The sequence below is a fragment of the Choristoneura fumiferana genome, chromosome 13 (assembly GCF_025370935.1).
Source record: "Choristoneura fumiferana chromosome 13, NRCan_CFum_1, whole genome shotgun sequence".
NCBI classification, from domain to species: Eukaryota; Metazoa; Arthropoda; class Insecta; order Lepidoptera; family Tortricidae; genus Choristoneura; species Choristoneura fumiferana.
The window spans coordinates 15,207,069-15,227,306 of NC_133484.1; the positions used below are offsets into that span (position 1 = coordinate 15,207,069).

Consider the following 20,238-nt stretch of genomic DNA (forward strand, 5'->3'; position numbering starts at 1 on the left):
GTCGGGGGACCGCTAAGGTTAATACTTTAAAAAATACAATATATGTACTTTAGGTTCCGGTTAACCTTATTAGCGCCCCCCCCCCCGAAACCGACGATGCTTAGATAAAAAAAAATACTAGGTATTTATGCTAAATTAACTTAGGCTAATTTTGCGGGAAATCTTCATGGTCCCCGCGGGATAGTAATAAACGATTTCTTCGCTGATGAAGTCTCGCGCGATCAACAGCTAGGTAGTGCATGCATAATTATTTTTTTACTTTTTTAGTTGTCTTTTTTGGCGGCGTTTTTTTTCCAGGCGTTTGTTATTTTTGCTGGCGTTTTTGTCAGCGTTTTTTTATACAGGTCCTGTATAGTGTGTATTTTCAAACAGGTACTTATTTATTTTCGCAGCTGTTTAATTTCAAAGATGAGCTCCAAAAAGCCAGGTAGGTACTTAGTAGAATTGAGTACTTTTCCTAGGGAAGTTGAATTTTTGCAGGATTTCGCTTGAAGGGCACGTCAGTGGTCCGTGGAGCCGCCGCCGCAGCCCGAGGCAGCCGCGAGCGCCGCGCCAGATAGATGGCATAGCATTCGGGTCGCGCGCCTCTCACGCACGGACGTTCGTTTCGCTGTCTCGTGTTACCTCGCATCGACTAACTAATCCGTTTTTTCTTTAATTAAAGTTAACGCTCGTCGCAGTGACTTAAGATTTAATAATTAAACTCGACGATGTCAAATACTGGTGACAAAGGTGATGTGCTGTGTTGTGATTGAGATGTGTTGATTTGTGTTCTGTTATAATGGGGTACGCTTCTGCGGGCACGGGGCGGGCGGCGCACGAAGCGCTGCTTGCGCGCCAGGATGCGGAACTGAGACTCATGGAGACCATGAAGAGGAGTCTCCAGGCCAAGATGAAGAGCGACCGGGAGTACGCTCTCGCGCTGTCCGCGGCTGCGGCACAGGGCCAGAAAATGGACAAGTGCGAGGAACTTAATGGTACGATTTTAAAGCATTTATTGCTTAGATTTCTGTCCAAATTGAAATGATATTGCCCTCTGATGGAAACTCATAGATCTGCCTCTAGTAAGAAAACATTTGGGTAATGCTGCAACGGTAAATCAAATAGCAACTTTTTCAGAAACATTAGCTGCAATATCAATGAAGCATTAACAAATGCTACTTAAATAATAACAATTCGTGTTATCTAAATGTAGGTATACATATTAGCTAAATGGATAGCGACCTATAACAAAATATGGATGTAAGACGTTAGATCGCGGTTAGGTTACTGGTTAGGTCAATCAGACAGGCCGTTAGATTTGAATTCTTAATAGAAATATTATTCAATATTCAAGGAGTTTGATTTAGTATAACTCAGGGTATACATTGAAATATCATCACTCGAAAGTATCACTCAAAAAATGGTGAAAATGACGAAGAAAATTACAGAGCTATTATTTTATTAATCATGTCAACTAAACAAAGAAATATTGTATTTTTGTAGCAATGCACTAGAGTTACCATTTTTGTTTCGAGTGATGTGATTTTAAGAATTGGTTCCCAGGCTTGACCTTTTTATTACAAGCTTTTATTTAGTTTCACCTGTCCCATTGTCTGTCTGTCTGTCTGTCTGTAGTCAAATCTTGCAAGTTAAATTCAACCAACTTACAGTAATCGGATTGACTAGAAATTTGGCATACCTTATGTAAATTGCGTGGCAATACAATAATCTGGTAGTGACATCCTGGTAGTCCGGCCAGGATCGTCTCCGCAGGACGGAACTCTTCAACGGTTAATGGCATTGACTTGAAATTTGGTATGCAAATGTAGTTTGGGTGACAATGCAAGTAAAGTGGACCAAAAGTACAGTCAGCAAAAAAAGCTTGTAAGTATTAAAAATGAAAATTTTACCAAAAACTTATTTTATTAGGTACTTGGCATACCATATTACTGTGCATGCCAGATGCATCGAGATTTAGGTACGTAGGTAATCATTCATGTCTAACCATCAAATCTATGTATAATGTGGGTTTTCCGACAGGCGAAATATCGCTAGATGGCGTTAGTATCGCGACCGCGAGGTCCGTTTGACGTTTCAATCTTGCTTACGATTGGCTCATTTAGTTATTTAACCAATCACGAGTGCGACGCAAACGTCAAACGGATCTCACGATACTAACGCCATCTAGCGATATTTCGGTCCACCCGTTTAAGAGCTACGGTGGCACAGAGAGACAGACAGACACACATAGCGGTCAAACTTATAACACCCCTTTTTTTGCGTCGGGGGTTAAACACCGGCCAAGAGTGTCTCTGGCCATGCACAGCGCAGTTAGTACAGACAGACCTATAGTTTTGTAGTGAATATTCAATAATAAGTTATAAGTTTTGGTCTACTATTAGTATTTACTCTTTAACTTGCGAAACATACATAGCTGTGATTCTTTTCCTATTCATTTCGCAACGCAATATATCTCTATACTATGCCGTGGAGTATTTCACATAGGCACCCAAAAAAACTATTTAGCTAATAGTTATCTTGAAGCTATAAACTAAATAATAAGTAATAACCTAACCAACTAAAAGTTGGAAAACCCCGACTTCGTCACTTCAAAGTTCATCATCAAAAACGGCTGAACAGATTTTAATGAAACATGTCTAAGAACCATCGCTAGAAAACCAGCTTTCAAATAAAAAAATCTCATTCAAATCACTTCACCCGTTTAAGAGCTACGGTGCCACAGACAGACAGACAGACACACAGATACACAGACACACATAGCAGTCAAACTTATAACACCCCTCTTTTTGCGTCGTGGGTTAAAAATACGACCTTAAGTAGGTAGTACTCATTTAATTTTGAATTTTTAAAAGACGAATCCTTAAATCTAGGGCTGCCATCTCTAAAATTTGGCTACCAGGACAAGACGCGTGAAAAACCCGGATTTTGGAGCCCGAAACCCGGACATGTCAACAGGCTTAGGTTTTTGTTAAACTTGGTCAGTAGGTATAATAAAATATAGGCCAATCAAATAAGATCCTTATAAAACGATTTACAGCTTGCTGGAAATTAATTCTTCAAAAAATTCTAATTGCATTGGTCTAAAAATTAAAAATAATTTAAACCCGAACTACAAATGAAACCCCGCCCGGACGCTCCCCGGACGTTCTCTAAACTAGGACAAATCCGGGGAAACCCGGACGGATGGCAGCCCTACTTAAATCTAATGCAGTTAGGCTAGTTTATCATATCAGGATTTGTCCTGAGATCTGAAGTTTTTTAGACTGACCTGTCACCATTAGAAGTTAGAACAAATATTTACAACAAATAATAGAGTAGGTAATAAAAGTCATCGTGTAATTCCTTCTACGATCGATATCGCCAGTTTTTTAACCCCCGACGCAAAAAGAGGGGTGTTATAAGTTTGACCGCTATGTGTGTCTGTGTGTCTGTCTGTGGCACTGTAGCTCTTAAACGGGTGAACCGATTTGAATGCGGCTTTTTTTATTTGAAAGCAGGTTTTCTAGCGATGGATATTAGACATGTTTTATCAAAATCGGTTCAGCCGTTTCAAGATCATCAGCTCTTTTGTTCGCTGCGGTAGGAATCTTAGACGCATAATGGGTATATACTTTACTTTCAAACATGTGGGACCTAAAATTTGAAACACAAATGTATGCTATATAACTATGCAAGATTATGGAATTCTTGGCCTGATGCTGCAGCCAGGATATCCTGCACACCAGTATATTCTTGAAAAAATAATAGCAGATATGTCGTGTTTGGATTCGTTTTGATCAGTATTGGATTCTACATACGATGCAGTGGTGGCAACAGGATGAGCTGATGCTGCAGCCAGGATATCCAACACTCTAGTACACTTTAAAAAAAATATACCAGTTTAAAAATCATGAAATAAAAAACTTAAATTTTAAAAGGCAACTAAAAAGTAAAAAATAATTATGCACTACCTAGCTGTTGCCCGCGACTTCATTTGCGAAGAATTCGTTTATCCCTATCCCGCGGGGACTAAGTATGCTGATTTCCCGCAAAATTAGCCTAAGTTAATTTAGTATAAGTACCTAGTAATATTTTTTTTATCTAAGCGTCGTCGGTGTCGGGGGACCGCTAAGGTTAATATTTAAAAAAAATACAACATATGTACTTTAGTTTCCTGTTAACCTTCAGCATAGTCCCCGCGGGATAGGGATAAACGAATTCTTCGCAAATGAAGTCGCGGGCAACAGCTAGGTAGTGCATAATTATTTTTTACTTTTTAGTTGCCTTTTTTGGCGGCGTTTTTTTCGGGCATTTTTTTATTTTGTTGCTGGCGTTTTTTTGTAGCCTATCGCTGTCAGTGAACAACGTTTTTTGCGTTTTTTCATAGGATTTTGCATATTGTGCCCCTGGTTATTTTGTGCACAGCAGTATTATAACGACTTACTTTATAATTATAATACTCGATAGTTGATCAAACAAAACTTAATATTGAATAAGTATTTGCGCCCGAAACTCAGTTGGCAGGTTTTTTTTTCCGAATTTTAAGATTACCGATGATGCATTAAAAAAATAAAAATTCCCAGCCACTATGCTTATGTATGTATGTATAAGATAAGACTATCAATACCTAATGTTGGCTTATACTCAGAAACGTACTCGAAGCGTCTAAAATTTAACATGAATCATTATAAAACTAGCCATACTTAACATTTTAGAAACTGATGAATTGCGTGCACGCGTAAACTATTCGATCTGGTACAATCGAAATTCCGGGCTTTTATAAAATTCCCCGGGGAATTACCAAAATTTATATCGTGGTCTTCATTAAGGTTGTGTAAGAACAGCTGTCCAAAATTTCAACTCTAAACCCAGCGGTTGAAATTTCAAAATTTTATCCCTATCCCGTGGGAATATCGGGATAAAAAGTAGTCTATGTATTATTCCAGATGTCCAGCTATACCTATATATACCACTGTAGATACATACCACTTTTCGTATTTACTTTCGTATTTATAATATTAGTAGGATTATTCAAGTTCAAAAACACACAAAAAAACAAAAGAGTCCCAACATTGATGATGATGACGATGATCCTAGCCAATATGCGTCTCCGTGTGTCGGGCACGAACACTATTGATTGAATTAAAAATATTGTCCCAATGAAAAGATAAGTCGGAACCAGTGCCCTGGAGGTTTTAATTCAACAGACCAACAGACAAATAACGAAGTGATACTGTAAGGGATTATTTTCTTTTTGAGATACGAAACCCTAAACCTTGTTTTCCACAGCGATTGCACAATGCTAAAACTTTTCTTAACCCCAGGGTCGGTGATAGCGTCGGCCTGGCGGACCATGACCGAAGAGTGGGAGAACACGAGCCGCCAGATCAAGGCTAACGCGGAGGCCCTGGAGTCGCGGGCCCTGGACCGCCTTGTGACCCTCATGACCGAGCGGCGGAAGGCTCGCAAGGTCTATCAGGAAGACCACACCAAGATATCGTCGCAGTTTACGCAGGTACGTCTACATTATTGAATAATTATAGGAGATTCAATTGCTTCCAGTAGTATGGCAAATAGCAAAAAAGGTGTAGCAAAATTTATAGGTAAGTATCTTTTGGTTATCAACAGATTTGTCTCCTTATATCTTCAAATCACAATAGAAATAAGTATACATAACTCAAAGCAGCGTGACGCGCGGCGCCTGAGTGGAGTTTGTTGACCCAACTCCTTGAATCTAGATCTAGTCATTCAGGCTAAGACTTCAGTTCACTGCATTGGTTCAAAGTCTTAATAATCCGTGCAAAGTATAGGGTATTTTCGTTTTTACACATATTCTATTTAACATTCACACATTCATTGGTTTACAATCTTGTCACAGCTAACTTCCACTCTTTACCCTACCATATCCTCAAAAATCGATAGAAATAATTGTACCTTTCTTTGTTATTCTTATAACCGGTGACTGCAATCTTTGTTGACTAGTTGCTGACGAATTCACACCCTCTTTACGATTGAAAACATAAACTTTCGAGTAACGTATACGGTGACGCGACGAGTAATGTCGTAAGCCGATAAAGTTATCACCCTGTCGAATCACGTCTAGGCTGTCGATAAGTATAAGTGACTCACCCACTTACGGATTAAGGTATAACCGCTCATAAATATTTTGTCAACTCTTTCAACCAACCAAGTTATTTGGTTTTAGCCTTCCAGTAGCCTACAGTAGTTAATTGCAATTCGTATGTTACTTACATGTTGTTCTCGCGGCGGTTTAGGTGAGCGATTTTGACGCTCAGGGTAGCGGCTTGGGGCGGCGCGAGAGCAATAAATACTCGATAGTTATTGAAGTGCTCTTAGCGATCACCTGTGCCCTTAGTGTAAGTTTTCGGTTACAAAATACGTCTCGATCGCGTTCGCGTTATAATCTAAATTTGTATTGAAACACGAACATCGCAAACGTTGCACTAGAGGCGCTGTTCGTGTTTCCATATAAATTGAGATTTTAACGCGAACGCGATCGAGACGTATTTTGTAACCGAAAACTTACACTAAGGGTACTGGTTTGCATTTTTTTGGTAAGAAGTACACAACGCACCATGACGCCTTTTGTTCGCGTGAAGATCGCTCATCCACGTAGCGACCGTATTATTCTGCTCATATTGAAACAAAATCTTGTTTAATATGCAGGACCGTAGCAATCCTGCTGAAGTCTCCTCAGACATGAACGAGCTAAATGGTTTCATGCGGTTACCGTTCTTACCCGTTTTCCTACATTTAAATGAACGTTTCTTTCAGTATGCAGTATTCTCAGTATTTATTTATTGCAAAACCTTTTACAAAAAATTATAAAAAATGATGCCCGGGGCGTGGCAATTTTAAAATTAATTACATTAAGTAATTAACTTATACATAACAAATTAAATTATATTTAAATGTAGGAAAACGTTAAGTGTTCAACCGTTAGCAAAGTAGACGGTCCTCGTTCCTCGTTCACTTCCTATCGGGCATCTACTGCTAGCTGTAGCTGCACCCGTCTAGCTCTACGTGTAGTAGGTCTACATAATTAGGTCCGAACGGTCTTAGCTAAAGTGTGTCGAGGCCAATTTCAACAGCTGTTACAATTTTCCAACAGTATTTTTATGTGGGCTAATCGATCGCATTCGATCCAGAAAATGATTTATGACGGTATAGGTACGACACGTACTAAATTATCTCAAACTTTAATGGACAGTTTCTGGTCTGATCAGATCATTGGCTAAGTAAATGCACCAGTTATTGCTGAATAATGATAATGCCAGCGATTGTCTACCATATGTTTACAAATGACCCTTTGTTGCGCTCAGTCTCACTTACCTAATTAGCTGTAGATATGCTTACAACACACGCCTATGATATGATAAGGTATGAAATCATTAAAGAACAGAACAATCGTCTAACAGTTGAAAAATCGTTCTCGACGTGTTCTTCCTCTTACGTCAGTTTTTTTTTCAACCCTTTTCATGACCCCCCGTACCCGTTCTTTTAGTTAGTTAGGTAACACTTCCTTAATATTTTTTTTATTCACTGAAGTAGTTTTCCCAGCAACTAATGGGGCTCGGCGACCCCGCTAAAGAGGCGTCGCGACCCCCCAGGGTTGAAAAACACTGTCTTACGTGATTAGATCATAGCAGGGGTCAATACGATATATATCATCATAGCAAAATTCCAAGATTATAATTCCCAGCTCAGTCTGTTCCTTGCTAATCGGGCTTATTGCCAATTTTTTCTTGGAGATGTAAATAAAACAAGCGATATTGGCGCCGTTTATCGCCGCGCCGACCGGCCGCTCACCGCTTTTATAACTGAATCTTGATATCGCGACGCTGCCCTAGTATTCCAGTTCCAAATGCTCATTTGTAATATTATACAACAGATGTCGACTCGAAAATATTTAGATTGTTTTCGACCCAAACCTCCAATTCAAATGTTTATTATTGTGGTCCTGTTTTAGAAAGTCTTGTATACCGGCGCAGTTGGCACCGGCTGGGAGGCATTTGTATGCTAGGGAATGCACTTCGGTTAATGAATGACTGACATTAGACTCCGCAGTAACGACCTCCTGGAATGCGTGGGCCTATCCCCATAGAATGACAATGGGGACCGTCGGGTCATTGTCTAGTTCAAGATGAAAATTTAGCGTGACAAACCACCACACCATATATCAGCAACTGTAGGTACCAGAATATCTTAGAACAAAGGTTTAAGTAATCTACAATTGTACTTACGTAGGTATGTACGTAATTTAATTTTTCGTCGATTCTCAATACATGCCATATACGGTCCTTTGTAAGAAATAAGACAAATGTTATTTAGCTGTTGAGTATATTATAGGTAAGTTAATTACACAGCAAATTTACCGTACAATCCGAAAAAGGAAAGCATTTGCTGAGTGAGACTGATCGGTAAACAAAGCTGAGGCAGACATTACCGCATCTCCGGCAGTTTGAGGTCCGCGCCGACGACCGCCCCTCTCACTCTGTTGTGACATGAGGCCGTAGAGCAGACAAGGATGTAAGACACGGTTTTGATATTTGTAAGTGAGTCGTGTAAAGTGACGCTGGGGCCCGGGATTGGTTGCACGGCACCTGTCACCGTTCATTGGCCCTGCCTGCGCCCGCTCCGTAGGCGCGTGCACGGCGTGCACCTCACCGACTTCTTACAAGTTTTTATTGCATTGCCATTATTTCCACTTAGTTTTTGTCGACAAAATCATTCTAGAGCTCTGATAAGTAGTTATGTTTCGAGCAAGCGCTAATGTATTCCCCGCGTCGTTAACACTGGTGGTTTTGGTTTTCCCCGTGTCCTCAAAACTGTGCTTTATGTATGAATCAATTTCGGGTTAGCCCGCATTGCGCTTGGCTTCGAGTGAAATAAATGAGTCACCATTATGTACTTACATCATACACAGTCAAAATCGAAATGTAATAGATCATGTAATTGGTTGTTACAATAGTAGGTAAATACCTATCGCGAATGCAGACTATCGGTAGTATTGGTCTTATCAACTGTCTAACAGTTCCATTAAATTTGTCTTATAAACGACTTTGACTGCCAATAAATGTAGTGCTGATGCCTATAATATGTCTGTTTGTCTATAAAGACTGGATTTCAATTTCCGAGTAGCTCAGTGCACCGGACCCGGATGTGACCCAGTTAACTTGTGTCGCGGATTCGATGAGATCGAGTGGAGTAACCCAACCGCGTTGCTTCGCGAATGTATGTGGCAGCGGCAACTAGGCCGAGCTACTGACTGTATCCGCTAATAATGAGGAATCCGTGATTGTGTTCTCTAGCAGATCAGATTTGTTCAAGATGTTAAGATAAGATTATAGATTATGCTGTTCAGTGTCTGAAAGATTTTTTTGTCATTAGCTAAGCGTAACTACTTACTTACCTAATTTAATCTGTCCTGAATTGACGGACTTAAAATTGGCTATAAACTTCATAGCTACTTTAAATATAACATTCATCTTAACACGTTGCTGCTGCTACTATAATGTAGATCTAATTTATAATTCACTTGTAGCATTTTTCGTTGTCATCAGGGAAGTTATCTTCAAATTTAGCGAGATGAAGACAAAGTTCTAACGCTCTTGAATAAGCGCCAAAAGCATTCCTAGTGCAAATATTTTTCAAAATTAAAGCTGTTATATCTCTAGTAAGGATACAGTCAAGAACCAAACAGACGTATTCATGCGTCATTTGTTTTATTTTCGTTAAGAGTTTCAGTTACTTACTGATTGTTGTTTTGGATATTACATTTACAACCAATAATACGAGTACCTATCCCAATAGGTTTCTGTAAATTATCGACCAGATCAACAAGCCCATTTTTTTTATATAGCACCTTCAAAATATACAACTTTCTTGCTTGTTAAATTCTTTAGACTTTCAAGACCAACGTGACGAGACGGTTTTTGATTTGACATGCGCTATTTGCTGCGCAAAAACGAGGCAGAAGCAGAATTTATTTTGGCCTCTTTTTTGTCAGAAACCGAGTGTGCTTTCTCTTTCTTACAAGATGATGTCCCAGCCTTCTGGCACTCACAGATACTCAAAATCACGTTCACAAGTTGGTAACAGCCCGACAAGTTACGATCATGTTGTTTGATCGTGATCATTGATCAATTTGTTTACATCGGAGATCGGAACTTATCCGAATATTCCCGTCGCATAATTACGAGGACCTGATTAATTTTTAGATATAGATCTATGAAAATCTCGTGAGAGCCTAAACACTGTTCTGTTCACTGATATGCACAAAAGTCAGTCCAAAAATTGTAAGCTTCTTTGTGTGTGGGGGATTAATTCATCTTTCTGCCAGTTCTTCATTAATTTAAAAAGAAAAAGAGAAAGATCTCTCATACTTCGCTTGCAGACTGCAGACACTAGCAACCGGTTAGCTTTGCAGATCACATGTATCTCATTGTTATTGCGCAAGAATCGAATCGTCTCATTAGTGGGCCGGCCGCGGCGGGGAAAGTGAAATCAGTCGATGAGTGAAAGTCCCTCGCCGTTATCTAATTTTGATGGTTCAGCAACAGGTTGGTGAGGCTATGACGTCACGACTAGCGAGACAACTGTTTGAGAGGCGGATTAACTTAACTTGGTCGTTGGATATTTATCTGAAGTGTTCCCGAGAAGCAAACGCTTGCCGGTTCAGGAGACCCATCTTTAAGAACGGATCTGCTAGCTAAAGGACCTTGTACTTTGTTTTCACTAACTCAAACTCTTTATTATTATTATTTAGCGTTTATTTTTACGTTCATTGCGTTAAATGTTCTGTTGTGTGAAATTTTGCGTTGTTGTATGTTTGTTGTCAATGTCAGCAGCTTCACCATCATTTCATCATCATCATGTCAGCCGAAAAACGTCGACTGCTGGACATAGGCCTCCCCCAAGGCTCTCCACTCAGACCGGCCTCGTGCTATTCGCATCAACCGCGATCCAGCGATCTTAACCAGGTCGTCGCTCCATCTTGTTGGAGGCCTAACGACAGCTCGTCTCCCGGTCCGCGGACGCCATTCAAAAACCTTCTGACCCCATCCCATCAGCCATCAGTCCTGCGAGCGATGTGCCCCGCCCACTGCCACTTCAGTTTCGCAATTCTTCGAGCAATGTCGGTAACCTTAGTTCTACTGCGGATATCATCATTTCTAATTCTATCCCGCAGAGAATCTCCGAGCATAGCCCTCTCCATAGCCCTCTGGGTGACTTTGAGCTTCCTCATGAGGCCCATCGTTGGCGCCCACTTCCAGATCGTTTTTTTTATTCGAAAGAGTATTCTTCAGAGGTGGTCCCATTGTTATCAAGTCAAGATTTGATGATGGGATCCTAGGGAAATCGAGGGCAAACCTCAAATTTGATAGGCACACCTATGGCGATTTTGGCATTTTTAGCATTAAAAAAAGCATTTACATTCAAAAAGTGTCATTTGGAAATCTGGACCTGATGAAGAAGACCGTAGATGACCAATGGAACTCGTCAAAGCTAAGTAATGCTCGCTCGCCTATAAACGATCATGATTAAAACCTAGATAAGCGACTAAGAAGAAGCTTAAAGTTAATGAATCTTTCGAACTGATCTAATGCTGAAGCCAGAAGGTAGGCAACGGAACTCTGTTATAAAACAACGTAACTAAGTCGTGTTTGGGCTTAGTGGAATCTTTGAGAGATGTAACTTTGGCTACGAATCACTTAAAAGTGAGAAATAAAGAAAGTATTTAACAAAAAAAGTAAAACCGACTCAAAAAAATATATAACAAATAATAGAACCGACTTTAAAAAACCATGAAAATAATTTTCTACCAGTCTGAAGTCGGTGCCTCAGCACGAGCCAGCAGGAGTGGACCTATAATCGTCTGCCTCACCTACAACTATACGAGTATATTGGGCTTCAATTTCAATCACTCCTGCTGGCTCGTGCTGAGGCACCGACTTCAGACTAGCAGAAAATTGTTTTCATGGTTTTTGTAGTCGGTTCTATTATTTGTTATAATTTTTTTTTTTGGTAAACAATTCTGGTCATAAAATAGTCTTTTTCGTCCAATTTGAATAAGAATTAAAAAATATTTACCACTTTTGAAAATTTCACACTTACACTTGATCTTGATATGAATAGGTACCTGTTCTATCGCATTGGGCTCGGAAGTGCAGATAGTCATACTTGTTCTGACCATTTTTTGGCCGGATGCTGCACTTCGTGATGAAAGCAAGCCGCTTTGCACAGTGATAGTACCTACAGGCTAAACTGAGTAACGTATATAATAGGCTCTCATTTGAGATATTAAACATTGAAATCGGTTTATTACTTTAGCTTGTAGATTTTTTTGAAATATTTTTTAAAGAAGTGGCGCCATCTCTGTTCCTAAGGGGTGAAATTTCCGCTGCTGCGGGTCAAATCACTCAGTTTAGTCTTTACTATCACGGTGCAAAGCGGCTTGCTTTCATCACGAAGTGCAGCATCTTGTCTCTAACAAGTATGACTAAGAGCAGAGGCTAAAATAATAATTAAAGAAGTAATAACAATTCATTTAAATAAATGGCTTTCAAATGTATGTAACTGGAGTTATGTCGTCTTGTCATGTTTTGTCAGTGTGTTTGAGAATGTCCTGAATTCGTGTGATTGTCGGTGGCCGGTGGCAATGGGAGTCTATTCTCCACAGAATCGCAGCTCTAAAGATAGATTATTTTGCATATTACTATTGCGTTGCGACATTGGCTGCAGTTGGCATACCAACTAAATGTTGAATGTTTTCTTTTTGAATGTTGCGAGGCAATTTAAATAGGTAAGTTAATTAACATTTTTTGATAAAAAAATACCTAATTTGAATCATTGCTTCTGTTGTTATAATTTTTTGTTTGTTTTTGATTTTTATCTGACTCGTAGCAAAAAGCTTTCAGAAGTAAACATATTAATTTACAAAATGGTAATTTACAATGATGCTCAGCCAAATTACAACACTGTTAGTAAACTAAAGTAATAAGTACGTGGTAGATAATGTATGCGTAATTTAACTTAACATTAATATAACTAACAAAGCGGCTTATCTAGGTAATACATTCCAAGAGGCGGTCGAGTCGTTGCAATGTGTATCCGTCATTCCTTTTACCGGTGACTTCGTACTCTACGGCTGCAAATATCAAGGTTGCATTATGTCAGCTAAGATAAGCAGAAGTGCAACAATGCTTTAGTAGGTATTTACAATTGAAATGATTACAACACATTTTAAGTAGGTAGGTAGTAGGTATTCTTCTTTATGATGAGACAGTGCTTACACTAAGAGTACCTATTACTTACCTTTAGGGTTTTACAAGTAGATAAGGAATACTTGAATAGATGCCTTTGTTGAGATAGATAACGTTTTAAAATAACTAAACAATTAAAAACTTCAGATTATATTTTTGAGAAGCGATTACCATGTAATCTTTAACACGATAAATTTATGTACACGCTTTTATGTAACTTTTATTCTCTAATGTTGTCAACACATTTATAACACTACACTTCAAATTGCTTTTTGCTTATGCAGTCTTTGAACACATGATCTTTCCGCAAAATTCGCTTTAGCATTCCGAAGAAGGTTGTTTTAGTTTTCGATGAAACTTCTAGGTTTTCATTCTTCCCTGGAACCTGGTCCTTGTAATCAGTTCCTCGAAAGTCTTCGGCAAGCACTGTGACTGTACCACAGTTCTTTTCGACTCTGACAGAGCAGTTTAAGCCCATCATCACTATTGCTCCCTCGTTCTTGACGGCATCCACAACATTGTTGTTGCCAATTATTTTCAGCAGTGTTTTGTTTTGGCGCAATTTGATCGTCAAATTGTTTCCGATCACAGAATACCTCTTCATTGCTGTTCTTGGTTCCAGCACTATTGAAGAAATGATCGGTGTGTTACTGCGCCACGAGTTTTGTTCGAGAGTAGGTACGACGCGGGAATTATCCAAGTCAGTTCTTCCCCTTATTTATGAGGTCAAGAGTAAGATAATGAGTTCATACCAACAGGTCAATAAATTATACCTCGATAAATATTATGCTGTATTATTCTTTTGGTTGTTGAGACAACCAAAAGAATATTGATGTATTGTAGGCCAACACGAAATCTATCATGTCCTATTTTAGTTAAATAATGACTTTAATATATAAATATCTGTCAACAACTTGGAAGATAATTTTAGCTTTAATTTATCAAAATACTTGCATATATGTGTATGATCTATGATTTAAGTATAAGTATAGGTACCTGTAGCGTTGTTTTATATTTATAAGTACCTACCCATTAACTCATATTACACTTGATTTTTGCCCAGCTTCCCACGGCCGTGTCAAAGCATATTGTTGCCCTGCGCTCCCGCTGGTCTCGTTTCACAACTACCTGCGTCGGTCTTCAAATAACTATCGATCGTGTTTGTTGCCGGAGACAATATCGTTAATCTTTGTTTTTTTATACTTTATTATTAAATTTTCCAATGTTGACATTAGAAGCCGTAAATGTCGTAAAATTTACGACCACTTTAACTATAAACGCTTCATTGTGTATGTTGTCCAACAGTTGCAATTTCTTATATTTGAATACCTGTCACATTTATGAAGCAGTTGCGATTTTATTTAAAGTCAGTCCGAGGAGTTCACGAGACTTGAGGATTATATTTACTAGACGTTGCCCGCGACCATCTGCGACAAATTCGTTTATCGCTATTCCGCGGGAACTACGCAATTTTCCGGGAAATAAACAATCCTGTGTCCTTTTCAGGGTATCAAACTATTTTCATACAATTTTCGTCTAAAACGGTTCAGTACTTTTAGCGTGAGGAAGAAACAGACAGACAAAATTAGTTTCATATTTATAATATTGATTCTTACTAATGTTATAAACATGAAACTGTTTAATCTTTCTATCTGCCTGTCTATATGTCTGTTACCTCCTTACGCTTAAACTAGTTAATGTAATATGTAATATATACCAATAATTTTAAATCTTAAAGGTGATCTCAGTAGTTTAAGTGGAACGGGTGGTGTGGACTGATGTAGACTATACATACTAGATACCTAATTATTTATAGGTTAATAATAACAAGATCTCTGATGATTTTGACCCTACGTATAAATTAAAATTAACCTACATATAACTTTTATAGCTTTTGAATATTTATGTATTTTAATTCCAATTTATTTTTAAATAATTATCTACTTAAAGAACTGACAAATTAGATCAGAATATTTCAGATGGAAATTTTCGCTATTTTAAGCTGTTTTAAGTTCTATTTTCACTACAATTTAGTTTATTGGCATTCGCTTTACTGTCTTAACTTATTTCTGGTTCACACAACCATTCATTATTGATTGACCGGTGCCAAACTAAAACCACTTACTTATTGTCGATGCCATCGAGACTCCTATCAAACTTCTGAGAAATAAAACCGTGAAGCAATTTGCAAACTTTATCGATCGGCTGTTAATGTACTCTGTTTTGCCTGGTCGGCGATATGCAGTAAATTGCTTATTCGGAGCTTTGTAGAACCGCTTGCCGCTGTTTATTTTGAACAGGCAACCGAGCGACATCGGCTGCTCGTTAGGGGCTCCAGCCAGACCTGTTATTTGCGTCCATCTGACCGCTTCCAACCATCCTTATACCTTTACCTACACAAATTCGCCGCTTTTATCTTGCTTCAAATTACCCTTTCTCATACACCTTATTATGAAAAACGTGGAAGAACGGTTCTTATAAAAAAGAAAAAGAGCGTTATCAATTTAATAATCCCAGTTGATGGGCTTACCGTTAACATAGGTTGCACTTATCTAAAAATCATTTACAGTAGGTACTTAATTACTTTGTAAATCGGTTTGTTTGTGTGTTTGTTACATGTTACTTCTTCACATATAAACCGCTGAACTAATTTAGATAAAATTCGGTGTACAGATAGTTTTCATCCCGAAAAATTGCATAGTTCCCGCGGGATAGCGATAAACGAATTCTTCGCGGATGCGGCTAGTTTACTGTAAAGTCAGCACCTATTGTCAGATTTTCATTTTGTTTATCCATTGACGTTGTATTTCTATCATTCAGATCAGAGGCCGTATTGCCTAAAGTTTGTGACACTCGCGATTGCAATCAAATGACAGATTTTCCATACAAAAACTGTCATTCGATTGCGACCACGAGCGTCAGAAACGTTAGACAATACGGCCTCTGATCTGATCATAGCTTTGACCATAGTCAGTCATCAAACTGCCAAACCAGCTGCAAGCTGCACTCAGTAATAACTGCTGTTAATAATTATAACCGATACTTTGGCCGTCAGAACAACACCATTAATACCAATACCTATGCCAGGCGTCAGCCATACGTAATCGGTCTGCAGTGGCATCAAATTAATTTGAGATGCACCAGAAATAGCGCCCACGCGTGCGCATTTGTCGCGACGTCTTTACCTTACGGCTTAGTCTTCCTTCCTCTACATTATTTTGCTTGATGTTTGTTATTATAGTTTGCTAAACTAGGTAGGTAGTTTTGTTAACTTTTGGATAAGTATCTAACATATCATCTCCATGCCAACCGATCGACGATGATTTTTAAATTAGTGTAAAATCTATCTATTCTACTGTTTAGGGATGCTTCTTAGGTTTCGTCACTATGATGTTTTGCCAGTTCTACCGTACTTAAATAAAATCAGCTAAAGCGATCATTATTAAGTACTTTTTCGAATATTGTTACTTAAGGGTTATTTCGTAACAAATAACTACTTACCTACTTCTGCGGCTGTTTTGTTTTGCCTCGTCTTAGTTTCTTGTCTCAAAGTCATTGTCTCTATTTTAAACTATAATGATGCCAAATCTGAGTTGTTATTAATTTGCTGGGGTACGTCATCGACTATTAAATCGCTTACGGGACCGGTTTCAATGAATACGTGTATTCAATAAGTGGGTAGGTACAATTTATTATGTCTATGTTTATGATACACCAGCTTAGTAACTATTTGTACTAAATTGGACCACATCATGTAAATATTACGTGGAAGATTAATATATACTCGTGCTATATTTTCAATGAAGTAGGTATCAACGTATATTATAGGTACTGTAGATGTTCGTTTTTCACGCTTTTTGAATTTCCTAGTACCTATTCGGCTTTTGATTCATATCTAGATAATTTTTAGCCTAATTTCCAACATCAATGCGAGTATTTAAAACTTTCATACCTATCTTAAAATGCTGAAATATGCCAGCTGTCGTAGCTTCCATTACAAATATTGTTTGACTGCACCAAGACTGCACCAGTCAATTTTAGTGCCCGTGCCCGTCTCAGCTATATGCGTCCCACTGACAGGCCTCCTCTCAGGAGGGCTTGGCCGTAGTTCCCAACCCAGTGATTGGGAACTTCACACGCACCATTGAATTGCTTCGCAGGTTTGTGCAGGTTTCCTCACGACGTGCCCGTCTAGGACTGATGTAAACCGTAAAAGCAGTTTAGTTTTAAGATATTTTTTTGCTTTAGTAGATCCTTTAGTTGAATAGGTACAAATAGAGCACTACTTAGAGTATTAAAATTCTTGAATGTTTTTTGTTCTGACGCTTTTTGGTGCGCGAGCGCAGAGAGCCGCCTGGCTGACGGCCGAGCGGGGTTTCTCGGAATTAGATGTCGCACTGCTCTAAATAGTTCGTTGCACTGTCTACACTTAAATATTGTTATGGAATATGGACCAATCATTATCTGTCTACGCATCAAAGGTGTCAGAGGGGAAATACTCGTACTTACAGGGTATTTTTTTTTAAATAATTTGGAGGAAAAGTACTTTTAGAAACTGAAGATAGAAATATGTACTTACTCCAAATAAACATTCCTTTATTAAAAAAAAAACTGTATTAAAAATTTAAAAACCAAATTTTTTACTTCCCATGCTCTTAAAATGTTATTTTTAGGGCGTGGAAATAACCTCAAAATGACAACTGTGCAAAAATATAAAAAAACACGATTTAATTTCGTGAAAATTATTAATTAATGATTAATGATAAATTATATTAAGGACTAATTAATTTTATTATGCATAGTCCAATTAGTTTTAAAATAGTTTTCAATTTCGAAACTGTTGGCTAAATGCAAGCATTCAAAGCGTCACTTCATAAACAATAAAAGAGAAGAAAAAAACCGAGCAATATTTTTTTTTGCTATTTGAATTTTGAACAGATATAAGTCGAGTTTACGTTTTATAAAAAGTAATATACTTTTGAACATAACATCGTTTTTTTCCCCGCATGCAAAGTGAAAAGTAGAGTGTTTAACGTGAGACTAACAACCATAATGCCACTCAAACTACAGCCACCCTCGCTCTGCTCGGGGTGGCTAAACATTTCGTGTCATTACGGCTTGTTTTAGTCTCTTGTTGAACAATCTACTATTTATTTTACTTCTCATGCTCGTAAAGTTGGTATTTATGCTGGATCTAGGCGACATAAATTGACTTTTCATGCTCTAGTAGTGCATAAAGTAAAATCTTCGTCTAAGACCAAGGTAATCAGGTATCAACAGCCACAAAAAAAGTTTCTTTATTTATTTTTATCAATTTTAATTTTATGTAAAACTAAATCAATAAAACTAAAAATATAATTAATTATATAGCAATGCATGAAAAAAAGGTACCTAGTATTAGTAAGTGAAAAATTGTTTCCATTTGGAATTGAAATAAAAAATACAAAAAAAGATTCCAAAAAACCAATCCACTATTGCTATTTAAGTTCCTTCTCTTCTCAAGCATTAAACCCGTTTTTCCCTCGACGTGTCTATTTTATGCTCTTGTTGTACAATCCGCTATTGTTTTTTTTTAATTGCTTAGTAAACATTACATTATGCTGTGGGTAGGTACTACCAAATGTAGGTGTACTGATGTTTAATTTATGTACTGAGTAAATATATCTACAGTAAATAAGTTACAGTATTTATTTAAAAAAAAAAGCCGTGGTGGCCTAGTGGTTTGACCTATCGCCTCTCAAGCAGAGGGTCGTGGGTTCAAACCCCGGCTCGCACCTCTGAGTTTTTCGAAATTCATGTGCGGAATTACATTTGAAATTTACCACGAGCTTTGCGGTGAAGGAAAACATCGTGAGGAAACCTGTACAAATCTGCGAAGCAATTCAATGGTTTGTGTGAAGTTCCCAATCCGCACTGGGCCCGCGTGGGAACTATGGCCCAAGCCCTCTTGTTCTGAGAGGAGGCCTGTGCCCAGCAGTGGGACGAATATAGGCTGGGATGATGATTTATTTTTTATTTCGTTCATCGAATTGAAAAATTAAATCATCCCTATTTCAAAGCAAAATTAGCAAGTCATTGGAGCACGGAATGTCTTAAATTACATCCTCCAGTGGTTTACAAAGCGGCGAGAAGATTATAGGCGCTGAAATGGAAACCATAACGGGTAAAGATTAAGAACTTACAAATTGTTTGGTTCGCAAGATTTTTTTTTATAATTGTTCTTATCTTATACATAGTTGGTATAGAATGTGCCCCAAAGTTGTCCCCCTTGGAACTCCACCGCGCTTTCTCATAACATAGTTGATACTATAAACTTATGCGGCTTTATCCTTCATCCACATAATTATCGTTATGTTGTATATTTTCTCTCAACTAACTTGCAAACTCTTTCCCTTTTTTTAGACCATGTCGAGGCGAGGAGTCATATATAAACTTCCTCCTGTTTGTGAAGTGTGAAGTTTGTGAAAGGACTGTGTCAGCAACATTCACAACTCGTTTCGCTCTTTCGATGTCTTGTTATCCTTTTAATGTATACCCTGACCAGTTTTATGATTAACAAACGTCCAAAGACTACGATTGCCTTTAATTCAGTCTCACAATAACCTTAGTAAACAAATTGTGCAACTGAGACGGCTTCACGACGCGACACCAGAGTTCGGCTAGCTAATCAAGTTTGATTCAACTTTATGACTCATATACTTATGAATTTATAACAGGGCATTATCATTACCTATACATAGTCCTACTTGGGTACTACATAGACGAACTACCCGCTCCTTATCGTATGACGACAGTGACAGCGACGATATTATATTTACACTGTATCTAATTGTATAGAACTCTTTTTGAAAATTGTACACGTGGTGAATAATTTACTTACTTCTTTAATTATAAATGTCTTCTTTCAGAATGTTTCGAACGTTATGTTTAACCGTACGTTACACTTTTACTTTACGCAACGTGGTCAACT

At 38.2% G+C, this 20,238-nt stretch overlaps 1 protein-coding gene across 4 annotated transcripts in view; it reads left to right on the plus strand.

Moving 5' to 3' along the window:
• Window positions 1–505: 505 nt before the first annotated feature.
• Window positions 506–20,238, plus strand: part of FER (tyrosine-protein kinase Fer) — a 73,742-nt gene continuing 54,009 nt past the window's right edge. The window contains exons 1-2 of one of the 4 annotated variants that reach the window (XM_074096457.1): window positions 506–977; window positions 5,307–5,497. In XM_074096457.1, the coding sequence (XP_073952558.1) occupies window positions 782–977; window positions 5,307–5,497 (387 nt within the window). In that variant the 5' untranslated portion in view covers window positions 506–781. The remainder of the gene's footprint in view (window positions 978–5,306; window positions 5,498–20,238) is intronic. The other 3 variants (XM_074096458.1, XM_074096459.1, XM_074096460.1) reach the window with 3 other exon arrangements.